The 18,485-nt window shown below is 42.6% G+C and overlaps 1 protein-coding gene across 1 annotated transcript in view; it reads right to left on the reverse strand.

The window, feature by feature from the left end:
- Positions 1 to 448: 448 nt before the first annotated feature.
- Positions 449 to 18,485, reverse strand: part of LOC137380040 (cilia- and flagella-associated protein 69-like) — a 188,074-nt gene continuing 170,037 nt past the window's right edge. The window contains exons 21-23 of the mRNA XM_068051569.1: positions 15,801 to 15,887; positions 13,875 to 13,979; positions 449 to 647 (exon numbers count right to left, since the gene is read on the reverse strand). Of these exons, the coding sequence (XP_067907670.1) occupies positions 495 to 647; positions 13,875 to 13,979; positions 15,801 to 15,887 (345 nt within the window). The 3' untranslated portion in view covers positions 449 to 494. The remainder of the gene's footprint in view (positions 648 to 13,874; positions 13,980 to 15,800; positions 15,888 to 18,485) is intronic.

Here is an 18,485-nt window from a genome sequence, read left to right on the forward strand (position 1 = left end):
TCACCAGGCGTACGGGATTGGTGAATTTAGTCTATAGCTCTTCTGGTTCTACAAATTCCTTAAAATAGCTAGGCATTACATGGAGTTCAACTTTATTTGTCCTCTTTTGTAAAACAGAAACAAAACATGCTGGAGCCACTCAGTAGTTCAGGCAACAAACAGATAAATTCATGTTTCAGATCAGAGCCTTCATCAAAATTAGAAAATTAGCATGTCTGCTGAGACCACAGGTTCTGCCTGGCCTACTGAGTGCCTGTTTTTTTTCTGTTTTTGTTTCATTTTTCCAGCATTTTGCTCTTTGCCCTCTCGTAAGGTTCACTTATACCTTAAAGGAACCCATTTTGTCCAATGCATATAAATATCTATAGTTGTGTGAAAACAATTTGCAATTTAGAAATTTGCTGTTTATAACTAATAAGTCAAACACAATAAAAGTCAACAAACTGCATCCATAACAGATTTATTTTAATTAGTATCTAGTGCTCATTTTACACCTACAGAGCATGACTTAGTCTTAATTTCATTTGCAGCATCCCCATTTTCCGGCAATCCACCTCTTTCTTTATTGCAAGATTTGCAGATGACAATGGACCTCCTAGCAACTGCAGTGGTGTGCTTTCTACTGTCACCAAACGCCCCCAAAAACCCTGATGGGAAAGTAAAACACACACATTCACCACTGAGCTTCCACTGTACTGTATGCTGATGGTAAAACTCTTATCTTATTAAACCATACTCCTTTCCACAAAACTGCACAATAGTGTCAATGCCCCAGTTACATGTTAAGTCCAAATGAAGTGAAATTAATGTGATAACATTTTCCTGAGGAAAAGGTTCACACATAATTTACTGATTAAGCACAGCTCCTTGTTGTTGGTGAATTTAACCGTTTGATCTATATATTCCTTAAAATAGGTATGCATGACATCATGTTATATTTTTATATTTACTTGTCCTCTTTCGTAAAAAATCCCCCAGAAAATCTGAAAATATTTAGCGGGTTTGATAGCACCTGTGGATTGAACAGACAAGTTAGTATTTCAGGTATGGATCTTTGTTTGGGACTGGAATGACACAAGATGTGTGTTTGTCTTAGAAGCTTGGAAGTGAAACAAAAGACTATCATATTAAGATGTGATGGGAGGGGGGGGAGGGGTGTGGGGAGAATGGATTAGCTGATCCCATTTAATGTAGATAATGTAGTGCCATACACGTGGGCTGGGCTACTGCCAAGTATGTATGTATCATGCAAGCTTTTAAACTAAACTCTTTTATGTGGGAAAGAGACATACATGTCATAGTGCATGACCAGTGCTGCAAAGCTATAGCAAAAGAAAATAGAGTATTAGGATGTATAGCTAGGATGATCTAAAAAAAAAATAAAAGCACTGTCCTTATACAAGACCTTGGCTCGGCCTGATTTAGAATACAGTGTCCAGTTTTGGTCCCCTCACAAAGTGGATGATATAAAAGCCCTGGGAAAGGTTCACAAGAAGACTTCTAGATTGATAGTTAAAAGCCCTTAGTTATTACAACATGCTTAAGGATCCAGTCAATGTTATAGCGTCCTGTGTAAGAAGGATCAAGAGTCCCACATGATTTGTTGGCTACCTAGTGCCAGGGTGAGGAACATCTCAAACTGGCTTGAAAGGATAATGGAGAAGGAGGGGGAGGATCCAGTTGCTGTGGTCCATGTTGGGACCAAGGAAATAGAAAAGAGTAGGCAAGAGGTCCTGTTTGTAGAGTAGCAGGAACTAGGAGCTAAATTAAAGGACAGGAACTCCAGGGTTATAATCTCTATTATTACCTGAGCCACATGCAAATAGCATAGGGATGAGCAGATTAGGGAGGTGAACATGTGACTGAAGGAGTGGTGTGGAAAAGAAGGGACCCATTTCACGGAACACTGGCACAAGAATTGGAACAGGAAGGATCTGTACCATTGGAATGGGCTCCATCTGAACCAGGCTAAGACCAGAGTCATCGCAGAAAGGATAAATAGTACGGTCACAAGGACTTTAAACTAGTAAGTGGGGGGGAGGCCTCAGGTGGAAAGGTGGTATAGTTGATAGTTCAAAAATGAACAGAAGGGAAGAGAGCAAATTAACAATCAGAAATTGTGCTTTAGGCACCACAAGTAAAGGGAAAACTAAAAGATGTAAAGTAATTAAACTAGGAGTGAGAAATAGGAAATGTGTGAGTAAAACATTAGAGCAGAAGAACAGGTTAGGGTGTGTAGCCCAAATAAGCGTTCTTTATACAAACTCATCGTGTATAAGGAAAAACAACTGAATGATTTGCAGGCACCAAGTTGGAGGGTATGCGAGATGGTCATTACAGAGACATGGTTGTAAGACAGTCAAGACTGGGAAGTAAATATATCAGGTTATGATGCCTACAGGAAAGATTAGGAATATGGTAGAGTGGGAGGAGTAGTCTTAATGATTAAGGTTGAAATCACATTGATGATTAGAGCAGACAGTGGAGACTTTATGGTTAGAATTAAGAAATAGAAAAGGATGTAAGACTATAGTGGAAACTGTTTATAGGCCCACTTGGTAGTAGCTCTGAAGTGGTGGCTTGTATAAATGCTGAGATTAGACAAGCATGTAGGAAAGATAGGGTAGTTTTAATGGGGGATTCTAACTTTCATATAGATTAAGATAAACAGACTAGCAAATGCCAGAAAGGTAGTGAATTTCTTGAGTGTGTCTGGGATAGTTTTCTGCAACAATATGTCCTAGAACCAACAAAGGGCATGCCATATTAGATTTAGTAATGAGGAATGATGCGTGCGTGAACATTTATCAAATAGTGATGATATGATGTTGGAAATCAATGTTGTGTTTGAAAAGCAGAAATGTGAAACAGCGACTAAGATTCTTAATTTAAGTAAGGCTGCCTTCAATGTGATGAGACGGAGACTGTCCACATTAAACTGGACAAACATGTTAATGGGTAAGATGACAGAAGATCAGTGGGAGGTGTTCAAAAAAAATTCAATACAGAACCAGTTTATACCCAAAAAGAATAAGAGTTCTACTTGCCAAAAAGACAGACATGGAAACTAAAGAGATAAGACACAACATAAAACTAAAAGAAAAAGCATACAAAAATGCTAAAAATATGCACAGATCCTGGCGGATGGAAAAGATACAAAGTGCAGCAAAGGGTGACAAAGCAGATATTAGGAGCTACAAAAAGGCTTTATGGAAAACAACTTGCAAATGACATCAAAATGAACTCACTTTTACAATTATATTAGGAAAAAGAGGGTGGTCAGAAGCAATGTAGGTCCCTTGAAAACTGGTAACGGTGATACTGTCAATGGAAATAAGGAAATGGTATATGTTGAATAATTAATATGCATCAGAATTAATAGCAGAGGAAGAGATCAGCATGCCAGACATCCCAAGGAAGCTATTATTGAATCAGGGACAGGGAATCCACAAAATTATCGTAAGCAAGGTAACAGCAATGGAGAAATTAATGGCACGAAAGGGTGACAAATTCCCACCAGATAATTTCCATCCCAGGTTTTTAAAGGAAGTAGGTGAGAACATTACAGATGCCCTAACTATAATCTTCCAAAGTCTCTCGATTCAGGAACTGTTTCCTTGGATTGGAAAGTTATGCATGTCAGTCTGCTATTTAAGACATGTGATAGAGGGAAAGCAGGGAATTATAGACCAGTTAGCCTAACATGAGTTGTCGGGAAATAGCTAGCTTTATAAGTAAAGATGGGATGACTGAACATCTTGCAAAATTTCAGCTGATTAGAGAGAGTCAACATGGATTTGTAAAGGGTAGGTCATGTCTGACAAATCTGACTGAATTTTTTGAAGAGGTGACTAAAGAAGTGACAGGGAATGTCTATGGATGTTATATGAACTTCTAGAAAGCATTTGATTAAATTCCTCCTAGGAGACAGTTAGCTAAAGTTGAAGTTCATCAAATTGAAGTAAAATTATTGTCCTGGTTAGGAAATTGGCTGAGTGGCAAGCAACAGAGAGTAAGGATAATGTGCAGGTACTCTAATTGGTAATTGGCAGAGTGTGACTATGGGTGACCCACAAGGATTTGGTTGGAGTCTCAACTATTCCAAATGTTCATTAATGACTTAGAGGATGAGATGGAAAGCCATATATACAAATTTGCTGATGATATGAAGATAGGCAGTACTGTAAGCAATATAGATAGAAACGTAAAATGAAAAATATATTAATAGATGATGGGCAGAATTAATGGGCAGAACTGTGGCAAATGGATTTCCGTGTAGGCAAATGTGAGGTCATCCACTTTGGAACTAAAAAGGATAGAGCAGGGTACTTTATAAATGGTGAAAAGCTAGAAACAGTGGAGGTCCATTGCATCTTGGGGGTCCAGGTAAACATATATCATTAAAATGTAATGAACAGGTGCCAAAATAAAGAAAGATAATGAATGCTGACTTTTATATCTAGAGGAATAGAATTCAAGGGGTAGAAGCCTTGCTTCAGCTATACAAGGCCCTGGTTAGACCACATCTGGAGTACTATGAGCAGTTCTGGGCACTACACCTTAGGAAGGTTATACTGGTCGTGAAGGGAGTGCAGCATAGATTTACTCAAATGATACCTGAACTCAAAGGGTTAAGCTCTCCAAACTAGGGTTGTATTCCCTGGAATTTAGAACTTTTTGGTGAATTGATCGATGTTTTTATGATATTAAGGGGACCAAATTGGATAGATTGAGAGAAATTATTTCTGTTAGCTCGGGAGTCTAAGTCTGAGGGCATAGTGAAAAAATTAGAGCCAAACCTGTCAGGACTGAATTAGGACACTTCAACGCACTAAGGGTGGTAGAAGTTTGGAACTCTCTTCCACAAATGGCAATTGATGCTAGATCAATTGTTGGTTTTAAAACGGAGATTGATAAATCTTTGTTCGCCAGAGGTATTAAGGGATATGGGGCAAAGGTGAGTATATGGAATTAGATCACAGATCAACCATGATCTCATTGAATGGTGGAACAGGCTCGAGGGTAAATGGCCTACTCCTGTTCCTATGTTCCTAAAAGGGTAGACTATAGGGAGGTTTGATTGAGATATTTAAAATAATGAAAGGACTAGACTATGTCCTTGCATATAGACAATTTGAATTAGATAGGTTAGGTGAGGAGGAGGAGATATGCATGTGTTACATAAGCATATAAGTAGGTTATATGCCAAGGGGTTTTCTTTTCACTATCATCAACCTTTGCAAAAAGTTATCAGCACATTCACAGCATGCTGATTCATTGCAAGCATTCAAACGGGTGCTGGACAGCTTCCTGGTTAAGGCTGATATCATTGCGCAAGTGGCCGTTGGGTATGTGACTCACGGTCATTGGGGTTTCTTTAAATTCATTTGATCACCTTCAAGGATTGGTGAGGAGTTTCTCAATTACTTTTTCCCCGATTGGCCAAGGGTTTTGTTTTAATTAAATCATTTTAACCTCTTCCAGGAGATTATATAAACTCTTCTTTGACCAGTTCCAGCACCTGCAGCAGCCAAAATGCACTTTGCCTTTAAGGCTACCTTTAAGTGGTGCTAGCCTCACATGCAGCCACTAAGCAGCGCATTAAGGGCTGGAGCTGCGCATTATTAACAGGCAACACTAAGCTTACGTGCTGCACACAATGCAATGAGCGGGCATGGGCTAATCGCGTATTGCGATCGCCGTGCCTGTTTTCAGGCCCTATTCACTTGTTCCCCCATCATCTCTTTCTATTAGTATCAAATTAGAGTCAGTTAATATGTGGCCCCATGCTGAGTAGCAGATAGGTTGGCAGTGCCCAAACTTATTTCAAATAAGACCTGTATAGTCAGCAAAGACTTTCATCCACTTAACATAGGCTGGATTTAAACCCAAGTCGAAGAGATGAAAATATAGCAGTTCAACAACAGATATAACTTATCTTTATATAGTTCCTTTAATATAAGTTTTCTTTTTATATCTGCTCCTGAGATGAGTGTCGCTGGCAAGGCCAACATTTCTTGCCCATCCCTAATTTGTCTTGAGAAGGTGCTGGTGAGTCACCTTCTTGAAGTGCTGCATCCATGTGGTGTAGAAACACCCACAGTTCAGTTAGGAAGGCCATTCCAGGATTTTGACCCAGTGACAGTGAAGGAACTGTGATATAGTTCCAAGTCAGGATGGTGTGAAGCTTGGTGTATAGTTCCCATGTGCCTGCTGCCCTTGTTCTTCGAAGTGGTAGAGGTCATGGGTTTGGAATGTGCTGTTGAAGGAGACTTGGTGAATTGCTGTAGTGCATCTTATAGATGCTGCCACAGTTCACTGGTGATGGAGAGAGTGAATGCTTAAGGTTGTGCATGGGGTGCCGATCAAGTGGGCAGCTTTGTCCTAAATGGTGTTGAGCTTCTTGAGCATTGTTGGAGCTGCACTCATCCAGGCAAGTGGAGAGTATTCCATCACACTCCTGACTTGTGCCTTGTAGATGGTGGACAGTCTTTGGAGCATCAGGAAGTGAGTTATTCACTGCAGAATTCCCGACCTCTGACCTTCTCTTGAAGCCACAGTATTTATATGGCTAGTCCAGTTAGGTTTCTGGTCAATGGTAACCTCCAGGATGTTGATGGTGGGGGATTCAACAATAGTAATGCCATTGAACATCAAGGGGAGATGGTTAGATTCTCTCTTGTTGGATATGGTCATTGCAAGCATTCAAGCATTGCCTGACACTTGTGTGGTGCAAATGTTACTTGTCACTTAGCCCAAACCTGAATGTTGTCCCAATCTTGCTGCATGCTGGCACGGACTACTTCAATATCTGAGGATACGAATGGTTCTGAAAACTATACAATCATCAGTGAACATCCCCACTTCTGAGCTTATGATGATGGAGGGAAGGTGGATGAAGCAGCTGAAGGTGGTTGGGCCTGAGACACTACCCTGAGGAACTCCTGCAGCAATATCCTGGGGCTGAGATGATTGTCCTCCAACAACCATAACCAACGTCCTTTATGCGAGGTATGACTCCAACCAGCGGTGAATTTCCCCCCAATTCCCACTGACTTCAGTTTTGCAAGAGCACCTTGATGCCACACTTGGTCAAATGCTGCCTTGATGTCAAGGGCAGTCACTCTTACCTCACCTCTTGAATTCAGCTCTTTTTCCATGTTTGGATCAAGGCTGTAATGAAGTCTGGAGCCGAGTGCCCCTGGTAGAATCCACACTAAGTATTGGTGAGCAGCTTATTGCTGAGTACGTGCACTTGATAGCACTGTCAAAACCATCTTCCATCACTTTGATGATAATTGAGTGTAGACTGATGGGGCGGTAATTGGCCAGATTGGGTTTGTCCTGCTTTTTGTGTACAGGACATACTTGGGCAATTTTCCACATTGTCGGGTGGATGCCAGTGTTGTAGCTGTACTGAAACAGCTTGGCTAGGGGCTCAGCTAGTTCTGGAGCACATGTTTTCAGAACCAGAGCCGGGATGTTGTCAGGGCTCATAGCCTTTGCTATATCCAGTGCCTTCATCATTTCTTGATATCACTTGGAGTGAATAGAGTTGACTGAAGACTGGCATCTGTGATGCCGGGGACCTCAGGAAGAGACCGAGATGGATTATCCACTCGGCACATCTGGCTGAAGATGGTTGCAAATGTTTGAGATTTGTCTTTTGCACCTACGTGCTGGGCTCCCTCATTATTGAGGATGGAGATGTTTGTGGAGCCTGCTCCTGTAAGTTGTTTAATTGTCCAGCACCATTCACAGCAGCTTTGATCTGCTCCAATGGTTGTGAGATCACTTAGCTCTATCTATAGCATGCTGCTTCCACTGTTTAGCATGCATGTAGTCCTGTGTTGCAACTGCATCAGGTTGGCACCTTATTTTTGGATATGCCTGGTATTGCTCCTGGCATGCTCTCCTGCACTCCTCATTGAATCAGGGCTGATCCCCTGGCTTGATGGTAATGGTAGAGTCAGGGATATGCCAGACCAGGAGGTTACAAATTGTGGCTGAATACAATTCTGCTGCTGATGGCCCACAACACCTCATGGATTCCCAGTTTTGAGCTGTTAGATTTGTTCTGAATCTATCCCATTTAACATGGTGGTAGGGCCACACAATATGATGGAGGGTATCTCAGTGTGAAGATGGGACTTCGCCTTCACATGGACTGTGCAGTGGTCGGTCCTATTAATACTGTCACGGACAGTTGCAGCTGTGGCAGGTAGATTGTTGAGGGTGAGGGCAAGTAGGTTTTTCCCTCTTGTTGGTTCTCTCACCACCTGCCAAAAGTCCAGTCTGACAGATATGCGCTTCAAGACTTGGCCAGCTCAGTCAGTAGCAGTGCTACTGGCCACTCTTGTTGATGGACAATGAAGACCCCAACCAAAGTACATTCTGTGCCCTTGCTACGCTCAGTGTTTCCTCCAAGTGGTGTTCAACATGGAGAAGTACTGATTCATCAGCTGAGGGAGGGGGGTAGGTGGTAATCAGGAGGAGGTTTCCTTGCCCATGTTTGACCTGACGCCATGAGACTTCATAGGGTCCAAAGTAAATGTGGAGGACTCTCAGGGCTACTCCATCCCGATTGTATACCACTGTGCCACCACCTCTGTTGATGAAGGAATCTGGAACTTTGATTTGTCAGGTATGATTCGCTGCATTTGACTATGTCAGGCTTTGGCTTGACTATTCTGTGGGATGGCACAAGTCCCCAGATGTTAGTGAGGAGGACTGCACAGGGTTCGACTGGACCAGGTATGTCTTTGTCATTTCCAGTGCCTAGGGCGATGCCGGGTGGTAAGTTCTTTATTCTGCGACTTTTTGTAGCTGTCTGATAAAAATGAGTGTTAGGTCATTTTGGAGGCTAGATAAGAGTCAGTCAGAGTTTGGAGTCATATTTAGGCCAGATTGGGTAAGGACAGCAGATTTCCTTCCCTAAAGGACATGAGTGAACAAGATTGGTTTTTAATGACATCATTGTTACCAGATTACAGATATAGGGAGGGGTAAGCCCATGGAGAGATTTGAAAACATGGATAAAAATCTTAAATCAAGATTTTGCTTGACACGAGCCCATGTAGGTCAGTGAGCATAGGGGCGATAGGTAAACGGGACTTGGTATGAGTTATGACACAAGCAGCAGAGTTTTGGATGACCTCAAGTTTATGGAAGGTAGAATGTGGGAGGCCAGCTAGGAGTAAGTTTGAATAGTTCAGTTTATAGGTAACAAAAGGCATGAATGAGCAGCTGAGCTGAGGCAGGGACAAAATCCGGCGTTGTTACAGAGGTGGAAATAGGTGAGGTTTTAGTGATTGTGCGAATATGTGATGTGATTGGAAGCTCATCTCAGGGCTCAGATATGATACCAAGGTTGAGAAGAATTGGGTTTAGTCTCAGGCAGTTGCCAGGGAGAGGGCTGAAGTCAGCAGCTAAGGAAAAAAGTTTGCAGCAGGGACCAAAATCAATGGCTTCAGACTACCCAATATTTAATTGGAGGGAATTTCTGCTCATCCAGTACTGGATGTCAGATAAGCAGTCCACTTACTTAGCAATAGTGGTGGAGTCGATAGAAGTGGTGGGGAGGTAGAACTGGAGATCGTCAGCATACATATAATGCTGTGATTTCAGATGAATTTGCCGAGGGGCAGTAAGAAGATGAGAAATAGGAGAGGGCCAAGGATCGATCCTTTGGGACACCAGAAATAAGGGTGTGGGAGCAAGAAGGGAACCCATTGCAAGCGACACTCTGGCTATGATTAGATAGATATGGAACCAGGCCAGAGCAGTCCCATTCAGACAGAAGACAGTGGAGAGGCGTTGCAGGAAGATGGTGTGGTCAATCATGTCAAAGACTGTAGACAGGTTAAAAAGAACGAGAAAGGAGGACTTGTCATGGTCATATAGGATGGTCATATAGTCATTAGTGACTTTGATTAGAGCCGTTTTGGTCCTTGGCAGGGGCAGAAGCCTGAATGGATTGATTCGGACATAGAGTTCTGGGAAAGATGTGCATGGATTTGGGAAGCGACAACAAGTTCAACGACTTTCAGAGACGAAAGGGAAGTAGGAGATGAGCAGTAGCTTGCAAGGATGTTGGGGTCAAGAGTTGGTTTTTTGAGAAGGGTGAAAATGACAGATTTAGAGGAGAAAGGGACAACACCTGAAGAGAGAGAACCATTAACAGTATCAGCTAACATGAGAACCAGGAGGGAAGTTGGACATTTTAGTGGGAATAGGGTTGAGGTGGGTCTCACGGACAAGGTGAGCTTGGAGAGGGTAGGGGAGCAGGGAATAGAACACAAGAATACAAGAAATAGGAGCAGGAGTAGACCATATGGCCTATTGAGCCTGCTCCACCATTCAAAACGATCATGGCTGATCTTAGAATTCAACTCCACTTTCCCGCCTGCTTGCCATACCCCTTGATTCCCCGAGAGGCCAAAATCTGTCTATCCCAGCCTTAAATGTATTCAACAATGGAGCATCTATTGCTGGGGTAGAGAATTAAAAAGATTCACAACACTTTGAGTGAAGTAATTTCTCCTCACTTCAGTCCTAAATGATCAGCCCCTTATCCTGGGAATGTGCCCCCATGTTTTAGATTCCCCATCCAGTGGAAATAATCTCTCAGTGTCTGCCTTATCCAGCCCCTTAAGAATCTTACATATTTCAATAAGATTACCTCTTATCCTTCTAAACTCCAGAGAACACAGGCCCAATTTACTTAGTCTCTCATCATAGGATAACCCCCTCATCCCAAGGAACAATTTAGTGAACTTTCGCTGCACTCCCTCTAATGCAAGTATATAATTTCTTAAATGTGGAACCAAAACTGCGCACAGTATTCCTGATGTGGTCTCACCAAAATCCTGTACAATTATAGCAATACTTCTTTATTCCTGTACTCCAATCCTCTTGCAATAAAGGTCAACATGCTATTTGCCTTCCTAATTGCTTGTTATATCTGCATGTTAACCTTCTGCATTCCTTGTACAAGCACACCCAAGTCTCTTTGAACCTTGACACTTACAAGTTGCACACCTTTTTAAAAATATTCTGCTTTTCTATTCTTACGACCAAAGTGCATAACTTCACACTTCTCTGCATTATACTCCATCTGCCATCTTGTTACCCACTCACTTAACCTGTCTATATCTCTTTGCAGCCTTTCTGTGTCCTCCCCACAGCTTACCTTTCCACCTACCTTTGTATCATCAGCAAACTTAGATACATTACTCTCTGTCGCTTCATCTAAGTCATTAATATAGATTGTAAATAGCTGAGGCCCCAGCACTGATCCTTGCGGCACTTCATTATTTACTGCCAGCCAACTTGAAAATCCCCCATTTATGCCCACTTGTTGCTTCCTGTCTGTTAACCAATTATCTAACCATGCTAATATATTACCCCCAACTCTATGAGCCCTTATGTTGCCAATTAACCTTTTGTGTGGCACCTTACTGAATGCCTTTTGGAAACCCAGGTATACTACATCTACTGGTTCCTCTTATCTACCCTACTAGTTACATCCTCAAAAAACTCTGATAAATGTCAAACAGGATTTTACTTTCCTAAAACCATGTTGACTTGTTCTAGTCATACTGTGTTTTTCTAAGTCCATTGTTAAGACTTCCTTAATAATAGATTCCAGCATTTTCCCAATGACTGATGTTAGGCTAACTGGCCTGTAGTTCCCTGTTTTCTGTCTCCCTCCTATCTTGTTACATTTGCCATTTAGAAACTAGATGTTGGGAATTACTTCAATGGGGTGAGAATGGATCTGGCCCAGGTAAATTGGAATCAAAGATTGGCAGGCTAAACGGCAACGTAACAATGGGCTGCCTTTAAAGAGGAGATAGTTTGGGTACAGTCGAGGTACATTCCCACTAAGGGGAAAGGTAGAGCAAACTAATCCAGAGCTCCCTGGATGATGAAAGAGATAGAGAGTAAGATGAAGCAGAAAAAGGGTGCATATAACAGATGTCAGGCTGATAATATAGAACATTCAGAGGGGAAGAGAAAAAACAAGTAATAGAAGTAAAGAGAGAGTATGAGAAGAGACTAGCAGAGAACATAAAAGGGAATACAAAAGTCTTCTAAGACATATAAATAGTAATGGGGTGGTAAAAGAAGGAGTGGGGCTGATTAGGGACCTAAACTGGGAATTTACACATGGAGGCAGGGGGCATGGCTGAGGTACTAAATGAGTACTTCGCATCTGTTTTACCAAGGAAGATGAGGCTGCCCAAGTTATAGTGAATAAAGGAGGTAGTTGAGATACTGGATGGGCTAAAAATTGATAAAGAGGAGGTATAATATAGGCTGGCTGTACTTAAAGTTGATAAGTCACCATGACTGGATGAAATGCATCCAAGGATACTGAAGAAGTAAGTGTCGAAATTATGGAGGCACTGACATCTTCCAATCCTTCTTAGATACAGGGTGGTGCCAGAGTTCTGGAGAACTGTAAATGTTACACCCTTGTTCAAGGAAGGGTGTAAGGATGAGCGCAGCAACTACAGACCAGTCAGTTTAACGTCGATGGTGGGAAAGCTTTTAGAAATGATAATTTTGGACACAACTAATGGTTATTTGGACAAATTTGGATTAATTAATGAAAGCTAGTACAAATTTGTTAAAGGCAAATTATGTTTAACTAATTGCTTGAGTTTTTTTGATGAGGTAACCGTGAGGGTTGATGAGGGTAATACAGATGATGTGATGTACGTAGGCTTCCAAAAGGCATTTGATAAAGTGCCACACAACAGGCTTGTTGGCAAAGTTAGAGGGTATGGAATAAAAGGGGCAGTAGCAGCATGGATGCAAAATTAGCTGAGTGACAGGAAACAGAGAGTAACGGTGAATGCTTGTTTTTTGTACTGGAGAAAGGTATACAGTGGGGCTCCCCAGGGTCAATGTTCAGATCCCTGCTTTTCCTGATATGTATTTATGATCTAGACTTGGGTGTACTGGGCACAATTTCAACATTTGTAGATATCATAAAACTTGGCAGTATTGTGAAATGTGAGAATAGTGATAAACTTCAAGAGGACATAGTTAGGCTAGTGGAATGGGCGCACAAGTGGCAGATTACATTTAATGTAGAGAGTGTGAAGTGATTCAGTTTAGTAGAAGGAATGAGGAGAAACAACAGAAAATATAGGGTACAATTCTAAAGGGGGTGCACAAATCATGGAAGGTGACAGGACAGGTCGGAAAAGCGGTTAATAAGGCATATGGGGTCCTGGGCTTTATAAGTAGGGCGATAAAGTATAAAAAGCAAGTAAGTTTTGATAAACTTATATAAAACACTGGTTTGGGCTCAACTGGAGTATTGTGCCCAATTCTGGGCACCACACTTTAGGAAGGATGTGAGGCATTAGAGAAGGTGCAGAAAGGATTCATGAGAATGAAGATCCTCATCCCTAGAACCAGTAATGTGGATAGAAGTTCTCCTGCTGTTCTCCTTGGAGAAGAGAAGATTATGAGGAGATTTTATAGGTGTTCAAGATCATGAGGGGTCTGGACAGAATAGATAGGGAGAAACTACCCTTGGCAGAAGGATTGAGAATCAGAGGGCATTGATTAAGGTGACTGGCAAAAGAAGCAATGGCAACATGAGGAGAAACATTTTTAGCTAGCGAGTGGCTAGGATCTGGAATGCACTACCGGAGAGTGTGGTAGAAGCAAATTCAATCATAGCTTTCAAAAGAGAATTGGTTAACTATATGAAGAGAAAAAAATTGCATGCTACAAGGAAAAAGCGAGGGAATGGGACTAGGTGAGTTGTTCCTGCAGAGAGCAAGCATGGACCCAATGGGATAAATGGCTTTCTTTTGTGCTATAACCCTTCCATGATATAATTCTATACTTACGGTTGTGTGTAAACCTGCAATTTCAGTCTTGTGGACCGTGGCGCTCTGGTCTTTTCTCTTGAACCTGGAAGATTCTATTGTTTGTTCTTGAAGTTTTTTAGCTGTCTAAACATAGAAAAAGTCAACTAAAATGTTATAAAAGTTATATGTAATGGAGGAATCATTCTTTAAAAACAATTAATTATTAAGAAGTTACTCTTTAAAAGTAATTTTGCTATACAAGATTTATTTGAAATTGAGAAACTAAGGTAAAGGGACAAAGCCCATCATACACAACATGAACAAGCTTGATTTCATGATCACACAATCCCTGTGGAAAGCTTGAGTCACAGGAAGTCTCTAAGACAGACCATCCGATCAGCTGCCTCTGCCACTTCCCCTAGCCCACTGGGAAAATCTTCCTTTAAATGCTCCCCGCTGCCCTAGCTCTGATCTCGCATTGCTCTTTACTTCCTCTCCTATCTCTACTCATGCCCTCTGCAAGCTCATCTTGTCCATGAGACCCACCTCCTGTTTCCACAAACCTATTCTCACTAAACTGATGACCACCCAACTTCCCTTCCTGGTCCCCATGTTAGCCAACATTGTTACTGTTTCTCTTTCTTCAGGTTTTGTCCCTCTCTCCTTTTAATCTGCCATCATCACCCCTCTCCTCAAAAGAAGCAACACTTGACCCCATCGTCATTGCAAACTATTGTTCCATCTCCAATCTCCCTTTTCTCTCCGAAGTCCTTGAATGTGTTTCCATCTCCCAAATCAGTTCACACCTCTCCCAGAACTTCATGTTTGAATCCCTCCAATCAGGTTTCCGCTCCAGCCGCAATACTGAAAGAGCTCTCAAAATCACAAATGGCATCCTATGTGACTGTGGCCAAGGTAAACTTTCCCTCCTTGTCCTTCTCGACCTATATGCAGTCTTTGACATGGTTTAAGGAGCACCTTAAAGGAGGAAAGAGAGGTGGAGAGGCAAAGAGGTTTAGGATGGAATTCCAGTGCTTGGCAGATGAAGGCACGGCTATCAATGGTGGAATAATTAAAATTGAGATCCTCAAGAGGCCAGAATTAGAGGAGCACAAATATCTTGGAAGATTGTTGAGCTGGGGGAGATAGAGAGGGGCGAGGCTATGGAGAGATCTGAAAACAAGGATGAGAATTTTAAAATCGGGGCGTTGCTTAACCTGGAACCAGTTTAAGGCGACGATCACAGTGGTGACGTGTGAATGGGACTTGGTGAAAGTGAGGACATTGGCAACAGAGCAGTAACAGCAGTGCCACCAGGCGTGGTGGCCACTGCCAGTTGTGCAGATGCCACAGACCCAGGCCCAGCAGTGGAACTCCGGAACAGAGGTAGGTGAGGTGGGGTCGTGGGGCCAGTCTGGGAGGTCCCGGCGAGGCAGGTGGCGGGGGAGAGGTGGTCATTCAGTCCAGGGGGAGGGAGGTCCCCGGGGGGGGGGGGGGGGGTATAGGTGTTCCCCTTGGGGGACTTCCATGGCCCACAAGCCCGCAAGGAGTGTGCCTCATTTTACAAGGCCCCCCTGCCACTGGTAAGATCCCAGCGGTGGTGGGAAGAGGCGTTAATAGCCCACTTAACGGCCTCAATTGGCCTTTGGGCAGGAAGGCCATTGGTGGCCTATCCCGCCCCCGGGAAGATCGCTGGGCGACAGGGAGATGATGGGCCCTCAGCCCCGCTACTCCGCCCGCCACCTGTCACGATGCTCTGTGGCCCCCCCACCCCCACCCCCCTGCCTCCGACCCTGCCTCCGGGGGTTGAGGGGGGGGGGGCACACAAAATCCCAGCCTAAGGTTCTAGTTTTAACACAGTTCAAAACACAAAATAATGAGCAAGTCAAATAGGAGATGTCATTTTTTTTAAAGAATGAAATATATTATAATGATATTTATTTCACTAAATAAAACAATCCTTGCCTTCAAGAGTTCATAGTTTGATGTCCTGGCCACATACTCCTCCCATGATTTCTTGGATAATTCTGTTTGTCTGTGGTTGTGTCGTATCTTTCAAAAACAGAAAGTTAAATAGCACCAAAAAATATTTAGGAACATGAAAAGATTAAAAGTTCAACATACTATTCATGCTCTTACTAACACTCACAAGAGACACTTTCAGAATCACTTTGTACACAGCATTTGTTGAAAGCGTTCTCTCTAAGTGTCAGTAGTCACTAGATTCATTATAAAAGTGCAAGGGGACTCAGGTGCTGAGTAATGCAGTGGTTTGGAATGCTGCTCTGAAGACTAGGTTTAATTCCATTCCTGACTGCTGGGAAGAAAAGACCCTTAAAGCCAAGAGAGAGAGCATGTGAAATGAATTTCAATGGAGTTCTTCAAAATCCAACACAAAATTGCTCAGAAATTGAGCGCTAATTAGGCATGTGCACTCAGTAAAAGCTCCAGAAACTTGCAATGGAAAAGACACCACTCCGGTGAGATGCTCTTTTGAGAGTACTGTAGGGACACAGAAGAGAGAGCTTTATTTTAAATGTAACCTTAGTGCAATTGATCTGAGAATGATACCAATACTGAAGGTAAGTTTCTGGCTGTTGGAAATTCAAACATCTAATAGACTCATTTGCGATAAAATGCAAGGCATGAATGAACAGGCAAAGTGACTTAAGATTCATCTCAGCATCATATTTCCCTACTGTGTTTGAACGAGATGAATAGCAATTAGGTTGACATGATTTCAAATTCATGGGCTACAGACTAGCGTGCATGTGTTATCTGATCAGCCTGGTTAATCACAGCCAGATCTGTTCTTAATGTCTTTCTATCCGCAGCAAAACCTTTTGTTTACTTGTGGTCATTTTAGAGAGCAGTAACTGCATATCCTCCCTCTGTCTATAATGAGCTAAATTGAGAGAGACTGACCTCTTGAAACAAGTGTTGAAAACTTTCAACCTCTATCCTTAAAAGATGGGCATATCAAAACATGCAGCACTGCTCTTTCTAGGTGTTCTGTTCTCAAATTTCTGACATCCGATAACTCACTCCACAAGTGTCAAATGTAGGAAGGTTCTTACTCTGATAAGGTGTAAAATTTATCAAAGAGAAATTTTAAAACTTTAGGGAGATAATCAGAGTTTTTAAATGGACCATCGCTGCCTGTCCTCAATCAATATCCACACAGCGATTTTTTTACAGCATGGTTCAATGGAAAACAATTAGGAACAGGTATTCTGATGGATTTTTATCACTGCAATTCCAAAAATTTTGAGGCTAGTTGTAGTGTCTTCTTGTTCCTCTAGCTAATAAAGGAGCAAAGAGGCACAACAACTAGCCTCAATGCAGATTAGGAATATAAGTCAGAATTCCATCTTTTGTATGTTTCAATATAAGCTATGTCAACCTGCTGAGCTATCAAAGGAACGGAGATGCTGTGTCCTCGAAATGAAGGGAACTCCTTCAAAAAATGTTAAAACAATTTTTTTTTAAAGTTCTGATGAAAGATCACTGACCTGAAACATTAACTCTGGGCTATATTTTATTTGGGCATTGCGCTGTGCGGCGGTGCCCTTTCAACTCAGCGCGGCGCCCGCATTTAGGAGCCGCCGCAGAACCCCTGTGATATTACGTGCGGGGGCTTATTAGCGTCACTACGCCAAGCCTCCCCCCTGATATTATGTGGGGAGAGGTGGGACATTTGGCGTAGTGAGTAACCTTTTGACAGTTGTGCAGCAGGTGCTGGGGCCCTATTTTAAGCTCCCCAGCACCTGCTTCCTGACAGATGTCACAGGATATTTACCTGACTACTGAAGAGTGGGGCTGCTGTCAATCTGCCAGCAAAGCAGAAAGTCCTGCAGAACTCCAGCAGTTCAGGCAGCATCTGCGGAGAGAGAAGCAGAGTTAACTTGTCCAAGTTCACAGACCTGAAAGTTAACTCTGCTTCTCTCTTCACAGATGCTGCCTGACCTGCTGAGTTACCCCAGCACTTTCTGCTTTGCTGCCACATACTTACCCTGCTGTGTCCCAGTGTCCTGTGAAGTTGCGATCCTCTTCTTCCACTCAAGTGTAACATTCCTTCTTGTAGGCGTGCTGCACCTGGCTGAATAATCTTAAATTTGCACATTCCAGGATGTGAGACTTAAATAGACCATAAAAGGTATAGAGGTTTACAGAGAACGCACTGACACAAATGGGAATGCACGAGTGTCACAGCAATGTAAATATGTCTTTCACTAAAAGTTCCTCACAAACATGTGTGTCCTTTTCTCTGTGCGAATGATAGGTGCCAGCATGTAGCGCCAATGTCACATCACTTTGCACCCTTGGCCCTTCAGAAGAGCCAATGTATGCAATAACCTTGCCATGCCACCATTACACATGAGCGTCTCCACGGATGCAGTGACATGGACATGGGTTCAGTCAGCTGCTGCCTCTAATGGTTTACACAGGGATGCTGCAGATGTGGAGTAGTACACAGCAGGTGAGTGAGGGTGATGTGTGGTTTGCAGAGCTCATGTCAGTTCCTATGGCGCAGACAGCCTTTGTCTGATAAGCCACTTCCGTACATCCCTACCTTACTGCCAGCCCTGCGTGCAGAAACTGGGTGCCATCTGCCCTCCCTTGCGTCTTTCATGTTGTAGGTCCTTGGCA

The sequence above is a fragment of the Heterodontus francisci genome, chromosome 2 (assembly GCF_036365525.1).
Source record: "Heterodontus francisci isolate sHetFra1 chromosome 2, sHetFra1.hap1, whole genome shotgun sequence".
NCBI classification, from domain to species: Eukaryota; Metazoa; Chordata; class Chondrichthyes; order Heterodontiformes; family Heterodontidae; genus Heterodontus; species Heterodontus francisci.